We start from the raw sequence: 20,106 nt of genomic DNA, 5'->3' as shown, positions 1-20,106 counted from the left end.
GATGATTAACAAATTACCTCATCTCTGGATCAAACTATTGGTTGAAAAGATTCGACACAATTATTTTTGAGCAAAAATATAAGATTGCGTTGTTGTAAATTAGTCCAGGATGTAGAAGAGAGGAGGTGTTGACTTCCCCCTCCCGCGCTTAGACTTATTCTTTTTTATTAATTTTAACTTACATGGCCAACTAATATCTATCTAAATCTATATATTTATCTATGCTTTGCTTACTTACCAATAAATAGAATGATTAAAGCTATTAGAAGGGCATACAGAAGGTTTTCTTTTATTATGTTGAAAATTTTATCTGTACAGCCCTAGAATAAAATAAAAATATTACAATTATTGAAATATGTTTTTAGTATTTATATTTTCTAAGCATAGTCTATTCGCATTTGTTTGATTTTAATACTAAATTATGAAGAAATTTTATAAGCTAAGAATCTCTACTAAGAATTCCTCAATATCTCTTTATGACACAGGCAATGCAAATATGCTGTAATGATGACTCTATAACTTACTTTGTCCATCTGTCAGTCTGTCTTACGTACCTGTGAATAGAAACTGCTTTGGTAGATAAAGTTATAGTTATACGAGATTTTTGTACCACAATCCAAACTTAGAGGCCTGAAAAATAAAGTGAATTATATAGTTGAAGTTATTTATCTTTTTGCCTTTCCCTCCATTTTTTATATCTGTAATTTATCTTGTTTTAATTATTCTCCAGCTATTTGTGTCTGTCTGTTTGTCTATAAGTATGTTTGTAAGCAGCTTATACCAATAACGAAAATAATTCGGGAAAAAATCACGAAACTTATACGTCTTTTCAGCTGTCGTTGGGGGGCAACACATCGTAAAATTGACGACCTCTCCATTTGCCCCCCAAATATTATTTTAGAGTTTTTTCGCTTGTTGGTTATACCTTATTCCTGGTTTGTAAGTATTTCTGTTTGTATGTATTACTGTAAGTAAGTATGTCTGTATGTATTTCTGTCTTTCTGTTTGTATGTATTACTGTACGTAAGGATGTCTGTATGTATTTCTGTCTTTCTGTTTGTATGTATTACTGTACGTAAGTATGTCTGTATGTATTTCTGTTTTTCTGTTTGTCTGTATTACTGTAAGTAAGTATGTCTGTATGTATATCTGTCTTTCTGTTTGTATGTATTACTGTAAGTAAGTATGTCTGTATGTATTTCTGTCTTTCTGTTTGTATGTATTACTGTAAGTAAGTATGTCTGTATGTATTTCTGTTTGTCTGTCTGTATTACTGTAAGTAAGTATGTCTGTATGTATATCTGTCTTTCTGTTTGTATGTATTACTGTAAGTAAGTATGTCTGTATGTATTTCTGTCTTTCTGTTTGTATGTACTACTGTAAGTAAGTATGTATGTATGTATTTCTGTTTGTATGTGTTACTGTAAGTAAGTATGTCTGTATGTATTACTGTCTGTCTGTTTGTATGTATTACTGTAAGTAAGTATGTCTGTATGTATTTCTGTTTGTCTGTCTGTATTACTGTAAGTAAGTATGTCTGTACTTATTTCTGTCAGTATGTATCTTTCTCTGTTTGTCTGTATATATGTCTGTTTGTATAATAAAGGTAGTAAGACAAGAGAGGTAAAGTTCTGATTGAGCCAATAAGAGAATCCCAACGGAACCTACATTAAATCTCATTGGTTGAAATTGTGTACACATTTCAATACGAACGCATTTTTTTTTTATTTCATACATGGATAAAAGTCAGCTGTAAACAATATCATTTTTTAGTACGAAGCTTTACTGAATCTGAAACTTACTTGCTAAAAAATTTCGTCATAAATAAGAAAGCTTCAAACAGAGGTGGAGTCTTAAAAAAAAGCTTGCTACTCGCTGGTGAGGCAAATTTATTTTTGTGAAAAATGCCAAAAATCGCATAAAAAATCTACAAAAATTTAAGAAAATCATAAAAGGGTTATTAACATATAATTTTGTTTAATTTTTGTAGATTTTTAATAAGCTTTTGGATGATTTTTCACAAAAATAATTTTGCCTCACCATCGAGTAGCGAGTCTTTTTTTAAAGAATCCACCTCAGCTTAAGTCGAAAGTAAACAATACTATTGTCTGCTAATAATGTTTCTATTAAGATTTGACGAAAAATCGGGTCAGAAGCGTAATCTAGATATGATATGTCTATTGTTTGTATATAAATATTTTTGTAAGTATTTCTGATTGTTTATCTGTCAGTCTTATACGTTTTTTGTCTTTGTGCCTCTCTCTGTCTGTCTGTATGTAATGTATGTATTATAGTAAGTAAGAATGCCTGTACGTTGACTGTCTGTATGTTTGTCTGTTTGAATGCAAGTATGTTAGTAAGTATTTCTGTCTGTCATCATGTAAGTTTTTATATCTGTTTCTTACTGTCTACCCATCAAACTATCTACCTATATATCTATCTTTCTACACATCAAGCTGTCTTCCTATCTATCAATCTATCTATCCATCTATCTATCTAAGTATTACCTACAACAAGAGTTGGGTAGTAGAAATGGAAGTTGTCTATTACCACCAATCCCAATTTCTCTAGTTTCCTATATATATACATGTTAATATTAGCAACAAAAAACCTCAAAGTCCCTCCAAATATTATTGACCGACCAATTGGTTGAGAGCATTACTAAGTTCCAAATGTCCTATTCACAATTTTCGATACAATCAAAGTATAATAATATTTGGTCTAATTTCTGCCTAATAAAAGCAAAAGAAAACTATTTTAATGGCTTTTTTAACATCTAGAAGAACTAGGACTTCCGTGGAGGGCTTGTGCATTCACATTTTAATAAAATTATGCTGTTAAATATCACATCTATGTCATTATTAGAATTGCATTATATTTTACCTGGTAGCCATTAAACCTTGACTTAGACCAGTCCAGAGGTCCCTCTCCACCACAACATTCCAACTAGATAGATAGATAGATAAAAAGTCCAACATATGGATAGTTTGATAAGAAAATTAAAGCATAAAATCTTTCTTATCTTTATTTTTTTGTAAACCTCATGTTTATGGTATTTTACCAAAAAAATACAAAAACCCAATAATCCTAACCCATGATCCCAATTTCGATTTGAAATTTAGATAACATGCAGTCTCAAAGTTAAACTCTAGAGTTAAGCTACTCTATAAAGAAACACGGATTTAAAATAAATATATATTCTTAACCCCATCATGGGGCTTTAAACTTGCGATGTCCTTTCCCAACGGAACAATATTTAAGTCGTTTTCCCCCCTCACTCCCTGGTTATAATGTATTTATGTATAGGGTCATAACCCTATTATAGATTCAATACAAGAACCAGGGATCGTCAGATGCAGACGCAATTCTTTCATTTAGCAGCAGCCAACCTGTTTCTAGACGAAAAGCAACAAGAATTGTTTCTGATTTGTAGATAACTCCTGAAAATTTATTTGCAACTGTCTTTTTTTTGACATTAAGAAATGATTCCAGCAGCTGCCAAATTCAGCAACAATGCAAATAGCCAGCTGTCTTAGTCTTGGCGGCTGCCGAGCCCTAACAAGAAGGGGGAAGCAATCCTAAAATGTTGTTATTTTTAACTCACTAAATTATACACTACATTGATTAAAGAAATATCAGGGATAAAGGATTTTCAAAAGTTTAAATATCCATCTTTTCGTATTATTAGAATTAGATATATTCTGTAATCTCAGATGTTTTTGAACTTTCTTTATTGATAAATATACATCGGTTTGGTTGGTCTTTTTTTACTAAACCATTATCTTCGCCCCTAGCCTCTAGGGGCGTCGCGCCAAGAGAGATTGAATATCAACAACATGTTACAGCACAATTAAAATAGCTAAAAACCACCGGAGAACCAGTATATATATTCTATTGTCGGTTTTGGCTTCAAGCTTCAGATATCAGACATAGTACTTATTTTGTATTATAGAATATTTCATTAAAATCAAATAATATTATCATTTTACAATACCATGTCATAATCCCTGAAAAACGTGCATAAATTTACATTGAGTATATGTGGTATCCGCCTAGGTTAAATGGCAGACACCAGAGTTCAAATGACTACGGCAGTGCGAACAGACGTGGACACATATATTATAGAGAAGCTACGCTTCTCTAGCAATCACTAAATAATAAACAGAGTCTATTCAGTTGTTCCTTTATTCAGGGTCTAAGGTTTACTAAAGTTATATACAACAAACAATAAATACACAGATTGGAATAAGTAATCATAAACAGAATCAATATAATACATATACAATAGTCAGTTTGGGCAATAATGATCCCCCATCCCTGGAAAGGGTGGGGGGAATTAACAATACAGCTTAACCATAATAAGGCTGTCAGAATCTATCATTAATTTTAGGCATAGGGAGGGGGTCGGCAGACCCCTTCCCCAGGACTCGGGGGAGGGCCCTCGGCCCTTCCCCGAACCCAGGTCAGGGTTGCCATAGGCATGGCTCACGGTTGCCGAATACCACATATACTTATTCTGTATTCATATTTCTAAAACTGATACTTTTTTATGGGAAAATTTTAATCGAATCTCAAAATCAACGTTAAAACACAAGATAAAATACAGCTACTCTTTAATTTTCTGTGTAGGTGTGAGGAAATGTTAATATCTATTTGAAATGTCATATTAAGTGATTCATTGACAATGCCCGCAACTTGAGTAAATCTATTTTACAAAATAGTTCTTACGCTGGTTTTAAAATGAAGTATTATAATTACAGAGGTTAAAAATTAACAATTCAGAAGTGTTTTTACAAAACTTAGTAGTAATTTAAAAATTCATATTTATTTTGCTTCTTTTTGACTAGCAGAATAGTAAGTGGTAAAATTTTTATTTCGGGTTCAGCATTATTCAAGTTTACATACCCTGTCAAAATCGATGCCTATTTTTAATACAAACCCTACAAAATTGTTAGCATTGTTATATCGATATGCAATTTCAAGAGTTTAAGTCGAATACATGGCATTAATAAGAAGATTGCCCATGGCTGAAATAATATCTATATAATGGCAATATATTCCCATTGTACCTACATTTTAATGTTGACACTATTTTTGACAGGGATAACCCAAGCCAATATAATATTGATTAAAAAAACGTATCTGCTTTTTAGCGGTATTTATTGAACAGCCTTTTAATTTATTTTTTACGATATGTAGTATTGTGTGTGTGTGGCCAATAGCTATAATCTAGATGCATACTCACCAAATCAGCCAATAAGAAAATAGTAGAAAAACAATCCGGCCATTGGTAATTAATTATTGGCTAACAATTTAGAGATTTTGACAGAATTTTTTTCATTTCATTCACATAATGAGTCAGCTATAAATAGTCGCATTTTATAGGACAACAACTTGAGTACTTTTTATCGTGTAAATAATCCTTCATCCAGATAATGTGAAGCATATGACAAAACAAAGTCAGCTATGGATAGTTGATTTTCTTAGGATAAAGTTAGCTTTTGGGAAATTATGACGTTGAAAAATTGAGTCGCTCGTATTATTCGATTGAATCTTACATAAATTTATAAAAACAACAGAGGTTGTCTGCACGAAATACCTTTGACATATTGACCATCTAGATCTACTATATCTATTTTACGCCTAAGATTTCCATACCAAAAATTTTAACTTTAAGCTTTTTATTGCATTTTGAGCTTTTTTATTTGAACCCCCCCCCCCCCCATAAACCCTTGTTTTTTTTCTCAATCAATTTTATAAATAGATTGGAGTATTTTTTTTCCTTTGCCTAATCCCTGCTAAGGGCTCTAACCCTGTGGAACCTTTACTAACCCTAAGGGTCTTTCCAAGTAACAATATGACATAATCTAACCTGACCTAAAGTTATAAATAAACGAAAAATTCCTTTCCCTCCATATTTTTAGGAGGAACGACGTTTTTTTTATTTCGTTGCCTTAGGTATAATATCCTTAGCCAACCCTCCTCCATCCTTAAAATAACCAATTAACATGTCTTATTTTTATTTATGGCCATACGTTCATTTAAAAGACTTAATTATTAACAAAATTTAACCTTTCCCTAGCGAAGCTTCTATGCAATCAATCTGCGTTATATTTAGTTTGTCTGTTTGCTAGTTGCACTGCCTGTATGAAATTGCAGGTATCTTGAGGGATAAGAAAATTTACCCCTTCTGTGCATTAAACTATTGGATGAAAAGTTTAGACAATGCTTATCTTAACTAACCAATCAAGAATTAATAAAAGTCTCCAATGTCCTTAAGCTAACGAATGAGGTAACTATGAATCTTTGTGTTCCGGTATTATTTTCAGTCCAATAGCTCCTCCCTTCCCAATCAAAAATGATTTTGAAATATGTAAAATTGCTATGTTCATATAAATATACGAATTTTTAGTTGCGTAGATACTTTACAAAGCTTGATTGTCAGTATGCCCGACATGGTTCTTCAGACAATTATAATAAAATTAAAAACATTTCCTTCTTAATTGGCAAATATTAAAAAGAAAATTTCTTAACATAAGACTATTGCATATTAATTGACTTTAAGATTACTCTTGCAAAAAAATATGAAATATTCCTAATGTACTAATTCATATTCAAATCTACAACAAAAACTGCCTAAATCTTTAATCATGTATTAGTATTGCATGTAAAATATTGTTAACTTGTTTTTGCTGCGCTATTTATGGACATATTTTTTCTTGTTTTAATTCATTACTTTTGAATAAATGGTTTGTTTTTTTCCCAGTATATCAAGGATTATTTTTCTAAATTGAGAAAAAAGTAACGATACTAGTTCCCAAAGTTTTACAAACACACTATCGCATTCCTTGATTTAAAAACTTTTATTAGATTTTGATTGGGTTGTACAAACTAGCAGTTTTCAATGTTTTTTACCAAATATATTAATTTTTTAAAATCATAATTTTCAAACCTTTAGTATTATTTTTAGAAATTTTTCTCACTAAATAAATTTTCTTGCATAATAAATAATTGATATAAAAAGAAATCCTTTTAATCGTCCAGTCTACTCTGACATTAATTCTGTCTGTCGTTTCCACAAAGAAAATTGTTCTTTAATTTTGTTACTGATTATATTTTTGATATAAAAAATTGCATCAATTGATTTATATGGTGGAAATGTGGTTTACTCGTCTGCTATCAAAGATAGAGGGATGTAATTGTCAGTGAGGATTCTTTAGAATAATGAATTTTCCTCTTTGTTCATTAAACAACAAGGATGACAACTTCCATAAATGCGAAGCTTAACAATTCAATCAGGCAAGAAATTAATATTAGACATTATTTAAAAGTTTTAACATATTAATTGACTACAGGAAACTTAATATGGACTTACTTATATTTTAAGACATGATCATATTTAATGCTTCGCTTCTGTTCGCTTCATGTTGGACTTATTATCAGAGTTCCTACGCTTTCTTAATTTTAACTAATTGATACAGGAATAGCCCTGACAAGTTCAAAATTGATAGGGCCATTGTAACAAGCCCAAATTATCGATAAAAACTATCCTCTACGAACTTACGGATCGAACATAATTATCGAATAGCTTCGCTTTTACCAACATAAAGGTCCTGAATAATATATCCCAAATTATTCAAGATAGTAATTTCAAATTGTTTTGCTTGGGGTGTAATCAGGGATAAGGGGATAAATAATTCTAAGAATATGATTTTTTTTATTTCTACTATACTTAATCCAATATTATTATTTCATATTTATGTATTCTAAACTTTATTTAAATGTCTTTAATGTAATAATTTAATCTTCCAAAATCCCACCCCACCCCCCTTCCTTTTCCTCTCTGAAAAATATAATTAACGTCTAAAATTGTTATAGGATGAATTTATATTTCATTGACTTACCATTTTGTCCATGTGATTATTTGATAATCAATGACAAATTTTAGCTGACAGCAGATAAGATCGTAAATATATATCAAGAATGACAACATCCATAAGTAGCGAAGCACAAAAAAATAATAGATAAGAATACGGAAAAGGAGAGCATTTGTTAAAATAAGGAAAAAAGAAAACCTCAAGAAACCTTTCTCACCATTTTTTATATCTATATTTTGTATGATGGCTGACCGAAAGACGGTCTAAGTAATTTGTATCAGAACAACCGAAAATTTAATTTTGATACAATTATCCACCAAAAAATGGGACCAAAAATACCATGATATGGGGATTTAACGCTACTATACTTTTAAGCTTTATTTGTTTGTCTACGAAGCTATTTGTTAATCTTCATTTGCTTTAAAGTATATTTCAAAATGTTGCAAAAATGTATTGGAAGAGGAATGGGGGGCATCGAATGCTCCCCAACCCGACAGTTCAGTATTACATTAGGTTTACTGCAATCTTAATCTTAAAATATTTAATTTTTCTTACTATCATCAGTCCCCACTAATAATTAATAGAAGTGATCGTAGATGAGATAATATCTAAATGCTTTTTTTTGAAATATTTTTGACGATAGTCTAATGATATTAAAACTAACGTTGACACAATAACGACACCATTTTTGACTGGCCATTTTTCTAATTATCACCCTTAAAATTTGAATAATTGATTAAAAATCTAATTATTAGCTGCATACCATTACAAAGTTGGTTTCGTGGTCCCAACTATTTTGTGTATTATGATACTGCATTAAGTTTTGTTTGTTTTCATTTTAGGTGTTGAAATGATAGTAAGATGGAAAATTTTATCTACTTGAAAGGACAGTACATACGTGTTTTATTTTCTGATATTTCTATTATTTAATGAACGAATTTGCTATTTTGTAGAGTATTTACTCTTTCAAAAGTAACAAGAAGGTAGGACAATTAGACTGTAGATTAAACTAGTCTCAAATGTTTTATAGACAAGTTCCCTCATTCGTTGGTTTAAGAATCTTTGAAACTTGTAAAAGTGTCTGACTCTGATTATGACGTAAAAAAAATTAGCCAATGAGAGGCCAGTATAAATTTTACCATTGGTCAATTACAGTGTATACTGGCCTCTCATTGGCTATTTTTTTTTACGTCATAATCAGAGTCAGACACTTTTACTAGGTTCGAATTATCTAAATTGCGGACTTTCCTTTTTTTAAGAGAGCTAGTATAATTGATAAGGGAGGGAGTATAAATTGGGTAGGAAATACCAATGTAAAGGGATTTTAAATGAATGGTAAACTGACGTACAAACCCAAGGATAATAAACAAAATTACATGGGTTGATAAGTTAAGATACTGATTTTGTTAACTCAAGTTTTCGAGCCAACGAAAAGTGAGCATGATTATAAAACTTTGGGTACCAGTAAAATTTACAGCCCAATGCCTTCTTCCTCCCTGCCAAATTATGACATAGAATATAGGGATTTCGAGTTTGAAATTCTTTCTTAAATATAATATATTTTGGTATAAACTTATATCTTCTAATATTATAACAATGGTTTGTTCGTTAAGTCGTTTGAACAACACCATGTCGATAGTATGTCAAAAGTAGCCTGAACCAATAGGATTCAAACACCATGTCGATAGTATGTCAATAGTAGCCTGAACCAATAGGATTCAAACACCATGTCGATAGTATGTCAATAGTAGCCTGAACCAATAGGATTCAAACACCATGTCGATAGTATGTCAATAGTAGCCTGAACCAATAGGATTCAAACACCATGTCGATAGTATGTCAATAGTAGCCTAAACCAATAGGATTCAAACACCATGTCGATAGTATGTCAATAGTCGCCTAAACCAATAGGATTCAAACACCATGTCGATAGTATGTCAATAGTCGCCTGAACCAATAGGATTCAAACACCATGTCGATAGTATGTCAATAGTAGCCTAAACCAATAGGATTCAAACACCATGTCGATAGTATGTCAATAGTAGCCTGAACCAATAGGATTCAAACACCATGTCGATAGTATGTCAATAGTAGCCTGAACCAATAGGATTCAAACACCATGTCGATAGTATGCCAATAGTAGCCTAAACCAATAGGATTCAAACACCATGTCGATAGTATGTCAATAGTCGCCTGAACCAATAGGATTCAAACACCATGTCGATAGTATGTCAATAGTCGCCTAAACCAATAGGATTCAAACACCATGTCGATAGTATGTCAATAGTCGCCTAAACCAATAGGATTCAAACACCATGTCGATAGTATGTCAATAGTCGCCTGAACCAATAGGATTCAAACACCATGTCAATAGTATGTCAATAGTCGCCTGAACCAATAGGATTCAAACACCATGTCAATAGTAGCCTGAACCAATAGGATTCAATCTTTTGGCTTTACTCGTCTTTAGTCTTATTTATAAATTGGCTATACCTTTTATTTTTGATTTTATGTTATGTTTACATTCCTAACCTTATCTTATTTATCTTTATATCATAACACCTATCTATCTATCTATTCGGGTATCCTTCTATATATTTATCAATCTATCTATCTAGCTATGATTACATTCCTAACCTTATCTTATTTATCTTTATACCATATCAACTATCTATCTATCTATTTAGATATCCTTCAATCTATCTATCTATGATTACATTCCTAACCTTATCTTACTTATCTAATATATTATATCATCTATCAATCTATCTATGATTACATTCCTAACCTTATCTTACTTATCTTTATACCATATCATCTATCTAGCTATCTCTCTCTATCTATCTATCTATCTTTTTAATATTATATTTATCTACTTATCTATCTATGTTATAAATCTAACTTATTTTCTAATTTATCAAGCTTTGTATACATCACATCAATAATTAAAATATTTGATTTATCACTATTTATCTTTTTACCTCATTTTTTTCTCCTTTTCTTTCTATCTATCCGCCAAACTATCTATCTATTTTAACTATATATCCCCTTTTGGATATAACATATCTAACAAGACATCTAATAAATATCTTAGAGAACTATAGAGATTAAGGCACAAAAATTTTAAATGTAATTTTAGATTACAGCAAGAATGCCAACATCCATATAAACGAAGCTGAACAAATCAGAAAGGCAGACAAACGAACATTAAACAAATATAAAGTAACATTGCATTTAAAGTCTAACATTTCATGCTAAAAAAATCGTTTAAATCCAATTTTGAATACGGGAAGCTACGTTTTCTAAATTGTTCCTAATTGCTACAGAAATCATCATGAAGAATTTGAAATTACAACAAAAAAAAACCGTTAGGGATAAAAATGTAGAAAGGATTGCTTGGATGCTTAAATACTGCTATAATATCAACATAAGTTTGTAGATAAGTTTGTGTTATTAATGATTATTCCAGTATAGCCGAGAAACCGATTAATATTCGCTGGATTAGAATCGCTTCTCTGCCATACTGAAAAATCATGTATAGCATCGCATTACAGAAAATTTTCCACAGATGTTAATATAAAAAAATAAAAATTAATATCATCTTTTTAGCCCAGCCTTTTGGCCTTTGGGTCTAACAAAACTGGTAATAACTATCATTTGTTAACATATCCATGTTATTTTATTATATCTAAGTCGATAATATATCAACTTTGAACACTTTTAGGATAGGAAAGATCAAAAAATATATTTCGTAAAGTGGTAAATTTTAGATTATTTAAAATAAAATTCCATTCAAACTAAATTGTATAATAACTGCGCTTCTTTAAGTTTAAATCCAAATATGTTCTTCCAAAAACCTGACATATTTTCTTGGAGCGAGGCTTCACTTTATTATATTTTGTCCTTACGTCAATACGGGCAAACATCAAATAAATAGTGTTTATTTATAAATCAGCCATATATTCACTAATCTTAAGGGATAAGACAATGGACGACAAATTAATGTTCGTACATCTCTGGAAAAAATACCCATTCTGAAGATTAAAACATTTGTAGAAAAGTTTGGGCACTGCACGTTTGTTCAACCAAATGAAGAAATTATAAAAGTCACTAAAGTCTCAAAATCATGTATATAAAAATTTGGGTATTTTTAAGGTCCAACGTCCCCTCTCAATCTTTATATTGCTAAGATTTCCTGTTTTGTAAAATTGTTATGCTTGTTTAAATGTATTTCCTAATTTGTAATTTGTTCTACATTGTTCAAATTCTTCCCAAAATATTGCAAACATTTTTATTACATTTTTAATAGCGGTGCTTTCGCACAAAGTTCATGTTGGACACTGATACCCCCCAACCCCAACCTCTCTTTATTTTAATATAAATTGAAAATAAGGGGGGGGGGGTAGTTTTTCCTATGCTTAACCCCTACGGATTGCCATAACCCTGTGGGACTTTCAAGAGTCAAATACATACCTAACCTAGTCTGATATAATAAAATTAAGAAATAGACAACAAAATTACCCTCCTTTTTATATTAAACTATATTTTAAAAATGAGAGATGGGGTAAGGGCGTTATCATTTCTTACTAGGGTACTTTCTGTGAAAGTGCCTTAATAGCCAATCTTTTCTACATCGAGGCTATGTCCGTAATCGTATATAATGCATAGCTAAAATATTAGTTTCTGGCATGTAAAAGACACCGAAAAAGTGTTGTTGTTTATTTTCTTGGGATAGCTTATCTTCACCCTCTGAAGAAAATTCATAAAATATCTTTTTAAAAATTATTTTTATTTTTATTTTTTTTGTTTTTTTTAAGTGGTGGGTGAAACTTCCTTCTGTTTAAATTGCTCCTATTGGCCTAAAGATGAGTTGCGGCTAGTTCCTGATATACCATGGGAACAAATCTAATATTGTATTTCCCCGTTGAGTTATGGACATTATGGAATTTAGAGTGGCTTTGATACTAAATACTTGATCGATCATAAGTATAAAATTACATATAAATGTATATTATGTTAAATTTTGTAGTTTTTATGGTTTCTCTTACAATTGTTTCATCTCAAGTAGCGCAGCTACTCTAATGGTAAACGATATCTGCCTTTCTGTATTAGACAATATACACTCATTTTTATATTAAAAATCATTACGATCACTGGAAATCGAAGGAAAATTCCGACCCAGTTAGGTAATAGGTAATAAATGTACAGTGTACACCAATATAAAAAGAAAAAGTTGAACTTACCCTTTTCTGTATAATATCCCAAACACTGGCGGGTAGAGTATTATTCTGATATTTATCCTGAACTGTTTGTTCCACATTCACGGATATCAGCCTTCGTAAACTTTCTTCCTATAACAAAAAAAGACAATTGTGCAAAGATGACAACATCAATGAGTAGAGAAAAACTAGGAAAGTAAGATGAGTCAGCTAAGATCTTGATCCACAAGTTTTTAGAGTTTTAGCATCGGTACAGGGTAGGTTTAAGGCTATTCCTATTTCTTTATTTTTTAGAATTCAAGAAAAATGTGTATCCCCCCAAAATCATTGTTTTATCTAAATATTTATAACTATATAGACAGAATTGAACAGTAGTTTGATAGTTCAAAAAAGTGGTAACCAAAAAAAGGAAAAAATATTTTCAATTTAATTTTAATCTTTCCTTGATTTTACAATAATATAGGATGGTAAAAATCTAGTCATATTTGATAGAAGCAAGTTATGTAATGACACCTTGGCTAAAAATAAGATAAGAATATATATAGTTTACCTGCATGTAAAAGTAGATGAGTAGAAATATTTCTGCTAAGAAGAACAACAGCACAATTGTGAAAAACTGAAATAAAATAAATATTATAATTTAATATCTTTAATAGAAGGAAAACGAGAAATTTTAAAAGAACATAATAAGCCAAATTATAAAGCTTACAAAGACCCCGAGAAAAACAATAAGTCCATTTCTTAAACTCAGTGGATTTAGATTAGAACCTAAACTGTCTTTGGTACCTAACATCATAAAATAATTATACTTACTAATGCTAATAGACATGATGACTCTCTCAGAGCCCCGCAACACCCGCAGAAAGCTGTGAGGACCATGCAGCCGCCAAGTATTAAAAATCCGCAGTACAAAATATATACATTCTAAAATATTAACAGTTTTTAAAGAAATTTTGAAAAATATAAGGAAATTAAGAAAAAATACAGACAAAAATAAAGAATAATTAGACATACAAATTAAAACATAGAAAGAAAAATATACAGACAAACAAACGGACAGACTGACAGACATAGGCGTCCAAGGGGGGGGGGGGTAATGGGGCGATTACCCCCCCCAAAATTTTTTTTCATTTTACTCCCCCCATTTAAAATTTACCCCTACCCTGGGGGTGCCGTAGGCACCCCCAACCATTTAGGAGGGGGTATTTACCCCCCCAAACAATTTTGGAGGGGTAAATACCCCCCCCAAAATAAAAAATCTGTAATAAAAAAAATTTTTGCGCGCTTCGCGCGCATTTTTAATACTATATATTTAATAAAATTTAAATTACCCCCCCCAAAAATTTTACCCCGGGGGTAAATTTTGGAGGGGGTAAACTAAATTTACCCCTGCCAACAGGTTTCAGGGGGGGTAATTACCCCCCCAAGCAAATTTTACCCCCGGGGTAAAAATTTTGGGGGGGGTAAAAAAAATTTGCGGCGCGCTTCGCGCGCCATTTTACCCCCCCAAAAACGATTTACCCCCCCCCTTAAAAAAATTTTACCCCCCCCAAAATAAAAAGCTTGGACGCCCCTGCTGACAGACAACCGGGCAGACAGACAAACAAATAGACGGACCAACGGACAAATTTATATACAGAAAAATGACTGGAGAGACAGACAAACAAATAAGCGAACAAACTTAAAGACAAATAAAATAATACCTTTGCTTCTGTATAAAAATGTTCATGTATAACCAACCAACAACTGAAATAATAAAAAAAAGTTATTAATAGTTTTTCATTTTAAAGTGCGACAGCTACTCTCAGCTCATACCAACAACGAAATTAATTTAAAAACAAATCTCAAAACCTATACATGTTTTTCAGCTGTGGTTGGGGGGGGGGGGGGGGGGGTGAAACATAGTATTGACGACCCGTTTATCTGCCCCCAAAAATTATTTTAGATTTATTCAGCTTGTTGGTTATACCTTATTCCATGGTTACTCAATAAGTAAGGTATGTCCGTTAGTCAGAATAATCCATACAGGCATTATCTTCATTAACGCACACCTACTCTTTGAATATATTAAAATGAAAATTCGTCTATTTGTCCATCTTTATCTTACTAACACTCGATCCTTAAAGATGTTTAACACTCCTTAAACATCTTTAAGGAGCTCTTTACAGTGTCTATTAAAAAGGTGATGAATTTAAAAACCTTTGGCCGAAAAATCCCGAATGACGCCATATTAATATAATGGACTAGATTAGTCATTTGGGGTTCTTTTTTTTTAAATTTATTCCTTTTTTATAGGCACTATAAAAAGCTTCTGTTTTGAATTGTCAAAACAAATATTTTTTTCTGAATTCTAATAAATTTTAATTTGACCGATATTTTTATGTATAATATGTATTGAATATTAATCTATCAAAGAAATAAAAAACTGATTATTATATTATGTTGATATAATAACAGCACAAAAGTGGCGTTGCTACAAAAGACCAACTAGTCGGTTCTACAAAAGACCAACGCCTACAAAAGACCAACTCTACAAAAGACCAACGCCTACAAAAGACCAACGACTACAAAAAATCGTAGAGCTGGAAGGTCTATAGCTGTAACTGGTGTAGCATCATATTTGTATTTATCAAATTAATAAATATAATGAATATAATGTATGCTTTAAATAGATTTTAAGCGACACAATTACAAGAAAAAAATTGTAATTATTTTTTTGTATCAATGTAATCAAATAATGGCTTGAAAATCTTCTAAATTTTAAAGAAAAAATCTTCCAATTTTAATGATATCCAATATGGCGATTAAAACACAAGGACAAAATTCAAAACCGAAATTTCTTTCTTGAATAACTTTGTCCACAGGCAGAATTTTAAAATTCCGTCCGACAGTTTGTCCAAAGTCTGTGTTTGCTACGTAACGGAATAGTTTCGAACCCGATACAACCTTGCTTTTAAAAAATTGACCCTTTTGTAGTTGTTGGTCTTATGTAGGTGTTGGTCTTTTGTAGGCGTTGGTCTTTTGTAGGCGTTGGTCTTTTGTAGAGTTGGTCTTTTGTAGGCGTTGGTCTTTTGTAGAGTTGGTCTTTTGTAGGCGTTGGTCTTTTGTAGAGTTGGTCTTTTGTAGCAACGCCACAAAAGTTAATCACATATGACCTACATCGAAATTGCATTGTTTTAAATTTATGTTTCCTATGCTTTAATAATTTGATAATAACAAGGTCAACTTCGCTATAATTAGCACTTATAATTTAATAAACAAAGACCGTTCGGTCAAATTCTGAACATAAATTGCAATTATCCCAGGAGGGAGCTTTATCAGAAGGAAATTTTCTAGACGATTTCTGTTGGGAAGGTAACGGTAACCTCCCCCAAAAATCTTTATAAACTTTTCCTTGGCATATGAGCTGTTTTGCTCCAAAGGAGAACCATAACTGATCAGCTGTCAGAAAGATCTTTCAGCACACAGACAGACATCCTGTTACTTTATATAAGAAAAAATATCCTACTCCACGACAGCTATTGTTTTTAAATGAGCTGACAATATGGGTTACAGGGATAGGGTATTAGAACATTTATGTTCACCTCGAAGAATAAATAAATCCACCTACAAAAGAATATTATGTATTTATGATCAAGGCACAATCAATGTGGAAGTTTATCAACTCTATATTTGGAGCTTAAGTTGCCTTGGAATAGTAAAACGCTCTATAAAAGTTTTTGAGATTTATTTTAATCTCTGCTATTTATATTTTCTACTTTAATGCGAATAATTCTGCATTTACTTCAAATATTAAAGAAAATATATTATTCCCATTCCATTCATTTATTCCTAATCCCTGTTCGACATGAAAAGAGTTTAAGGGTGATAAAAATCTATGCTTTAATACGCTTAAAAGCTTTTTAGAAGGGTCTACTAAATAATATAAAAATAGGGTGGCTGAAAGTATATTTTAACTTATTTCATTGAGTCTAAGTCCAAAACAATAGGCGTTTTCCTTCAAAGTGCCTTATTGAGCACAGAACACCCCTTCCTTATTTAGCTGGGTTAGGACACGGGTTGTATAGGTTCAATACTCGACAATACTTTTATATTGTTCCTACTTCTGTCTTGTCATAAGCATAACACTATAAAAAGGAATGATTTCACTCTAAAACAGGAACAACGTATTCTGAGTAGAGACTCTAAGACAAAAGTCATTCAATAAAAGAGCTATAACATCTATCGAATACAAAAAAAAATTAAGTCCATGAGTAGAGCATCAATAAATAACAAATAGTTACCACTAAATTAAACGATTCTAATAGATTAAATTTTGCCCAATTAACAATCATAATATCTTTAATCCATCGGGAAACAAATAAGTTATAGTCATTTTTGGTGCTAATTTTATTTGACAGACTAACTGACTAAAAAACGTAATATCATATAATTTAAATTCACGAACAAAACATTTTTGATTAAGCTTTGCTTTTAAAGACAATGCTATAATAAAAATTATATATGAAAGATATGAAATACGATACGTTTATACGCTAATACGCTTTTGTTCTTAGATAATAAATTGTAAGGATTGCAGTGGATATTGGAACGTAAACTAGCAAACTATTCTAGTCCCCAAAGTTTTATAAGCATGTCGTTAAATTATTATTCGTAAAATTAAATCTTGATTGTTTAATAGTAGCGTCCTAACTTGATAACAAATAACTTAAATCCACAGAAGAAGTGACTGTGTTTGTCATAAGGGAAGGTGTAAATATTTTTTTTTGTACATTGTCTTATACCTTAAAAACCCTGAGTTACCCTAGAAATGTTGGTCAGTAAATTCAATTTTTTTTTCAATTTAGAGTCTCATTGTGTTAAGTCGTGTTATAATTTTTCTATCGATTTAATTCTTTGCATGGTGATTATTGTAACAATTAGACACAATTGAGACATTGTAGCAAGTATAAAATCATTGTACGTTCATTCTAAACGAGCTATTCGTCTTTTATGGATGTTGTCTTAACTTCTTTCAATAAGTTTTAAATATTAAGACAAAGTATAATATTTTTTTCTTATCTCCTGTTTCCCCCTAATACATTATCAAATAAAGCATGGAAATTAATTAAAATAAATACTTAAATTGTTTCCAAATGTTTCTTTTGTTTTATTAGATGTGAAGCAACTCTATATATTAAATTGTAATCTTGTGTATTTTTGGTTAGTATTATATTGTAAATTTATGCATTCTCATTCTCATTTTAGATGGCCTCAAAAGTTTGAGTTCTTATCGATTAGTTTAATGATTATCACTAATATTTATAACACACAATCCCATTCGTCCAAAATGTAAGATAAGAAAAACCAGCTATTAGATTTAAATTTACATAGTTTTGTTATGATCTTGTTGAGTTTAATCCTTCTTGTTAGCTTTATTACATATTTTATATAATTTAATTCAGAAATTAATTAAAATAAATAGCTTCCAAATTTTAAATAAAATTTTTATTTAAAAAGCTTTTCATTTCATCTTTCTATTTCTATGTCTCTCTCTCTCTCTCTTTTAATACAATTTTTATTTTTTTAGAGTATTTAGTTTAAATTAATTAAAATAACTAATAGAATTATTTCCAACTGTTGTAAATTGTCTACATTTAAAAAGAGTTAGAGGAAAGTCAGTTTTTCTATCTTTCTAGATGTCTGTCTATTCTGTCTGTCTGTCTGTTTTGATATGTTTATTAACTTTAAAAGTGACATGTAACTGTGAATAAAATCTCTAGGGGGAAGTTAAAACTGACGGTGGATTTTTAAAGCGCAGCATCTTTAAGAGAAATGAATATTTCAAAGCAAAAAAAGACTTAAATAAGGTTTATGGCTTACATTTTCATAATATAATATTAGCACTCGGATGAAAATGATTTACTTTTGATTATGAAACTAATGTAAAACTAATAGCTTATTTTTTTCCATCCCCCCTCAAATAATGAAATAAGAGAAAAATTAATTCATCGTTCAATGACCTATCCCTTTATCCCTAAAACTACGTATTAAATTACTAAGAAAGGGTTCAAAATTTTGTTTAAATCTACATATAAGGAAATCATTAATGATTTTTAAAGATATTAGAGATTATCTAGCTAGAGTTATTTTTATAGCCTTATGGTGGTTTGATGTTTGTTTCAATGTAAGACTTTAATTGACACAAAAATAGCCTAAAACCAGTCCTGGACTAATACATAGCCTCCCTGATAACTGCATAGCTTTAAACTAAGCAATTTAAGATATCTTAATCAAACAACTTTGATTCATATTTTATAGATTATTTTAAAAACAGTCTAAAAATTTAATGTCTACTAACCTTACCCTTTAAATCCTTTTAAAACTAGCACAAATAAGTCTAGAACTAGAAGGTTCAATATTTTAATTTGTAGTTACTGAGTATTTGCTATTTTGATTCTGCTAGTTATCAGAATAGCGTTAAAAGGTAAGTTTAGGTTTATAGTCATAATTTCAAGATATATATGTATACAGCAATCTATTTCTTCAACAGTTTATGAGCGGCTGCACCCCTAGCATAGGAGCTTTACATTCTTAGGGGAGGGAGGTTACCGACATATAGCCTAAAACCATCCCATGACTTATATATGAAAATCATGACCTACATAAAGTTTTCTTATGTCACAAACAGAAGTTTATATTTAACAAAGATGGAAATGCCTTAGCACATAAGCAGGAACAAATGAAAGGTAAATGTTGTGCATCAAAGTTTTGATTATCTGCAGGACAATATGTTTATAGCAAACAGACAAACATCTTACTACTTTGTCTAAGTATCCTGATTACCTAACTTTACCTAAATACCTCCTTGTTAAAAACCATTACTAATTTGTATAAATTTCTTTTCCGTTTTTGGTCATAAAAGCGTTTTGAACACGCTTTTAGATTAAAAAAGCGGTTGGTTTAGTGTTTCTTCAATTTTGCTAAATCCTAAATGTTTGGAGTAGCATAGAGCCACGTACTATGTAATT

The 20,106-nt window shown here is 30.9% G+C and overlaps 1 protein-coding gene across 1 annotated transcript in view; it reads right to left on the bottom strand.

Annotated features, from left to right (window-relative positions):
• Positions 1 to 20,106, bottom strand: part of LOC145334116 (CD63 antigen-like) — a 28,745-nt gene that overhangs the window by 1,015 nt on the left and 7,624 nt on the right. The window contains exons 2-9 of the mRNA XM_080179405.1: positions 14,800 to 14,842; positions 13,910 to 14,020; positions 13,647 to 13,712; positions 13,121 to 13,228; positions 2,884 to 2,946; positions 2,508 to 2,575; positions 555 to 630; positions 239 to 320 (exon numbers count right to left, since the gene is read on the bottom strand). Of these exons, the coding sequence (XP_080035531.1) occupies positions 239 to 320; positions 555 to 630; positions 2,508 to 2,575; positions 2,884 to 2,946; positions 13,121 to 13,228; positions 13,647 to 13,712; positions 13,910 to 14,020; positions 14,800 to 14,842 (617 nt within the window). The remainder of the gene's footprint in view (positions 1 to 238; positions 321 to 554; positions 631 to 2,507; positions 2,576 to 2,883; positions 2,947 to 13,120; positions 13,229 to 13,646; positions 13,713 to 13,909; positions 14,021 to 14,799; positions 14,843 to 20,106) is intronic.

Source organism: Acartia tonsa, chromosome 12 (assembly GCF_053477335.1).
Source record: "Acartia tonsa isolate MP-2025a chromosome 12, ASM5347733v1, whole genome shotgun sequence".
Classification (NCBI taxonomy): domain Eukaryota; kingdom Metazoa; phylum Arthropoda; class Copepoda; order Calanoida; family Acartiidae; genus Acartia; species Acartia tonsa.
The sequence above is the reverse complement of the archived record's forward strand: the minus strand, read 5'-3'. Positions and strand labels throughout refer to the sequence as shown.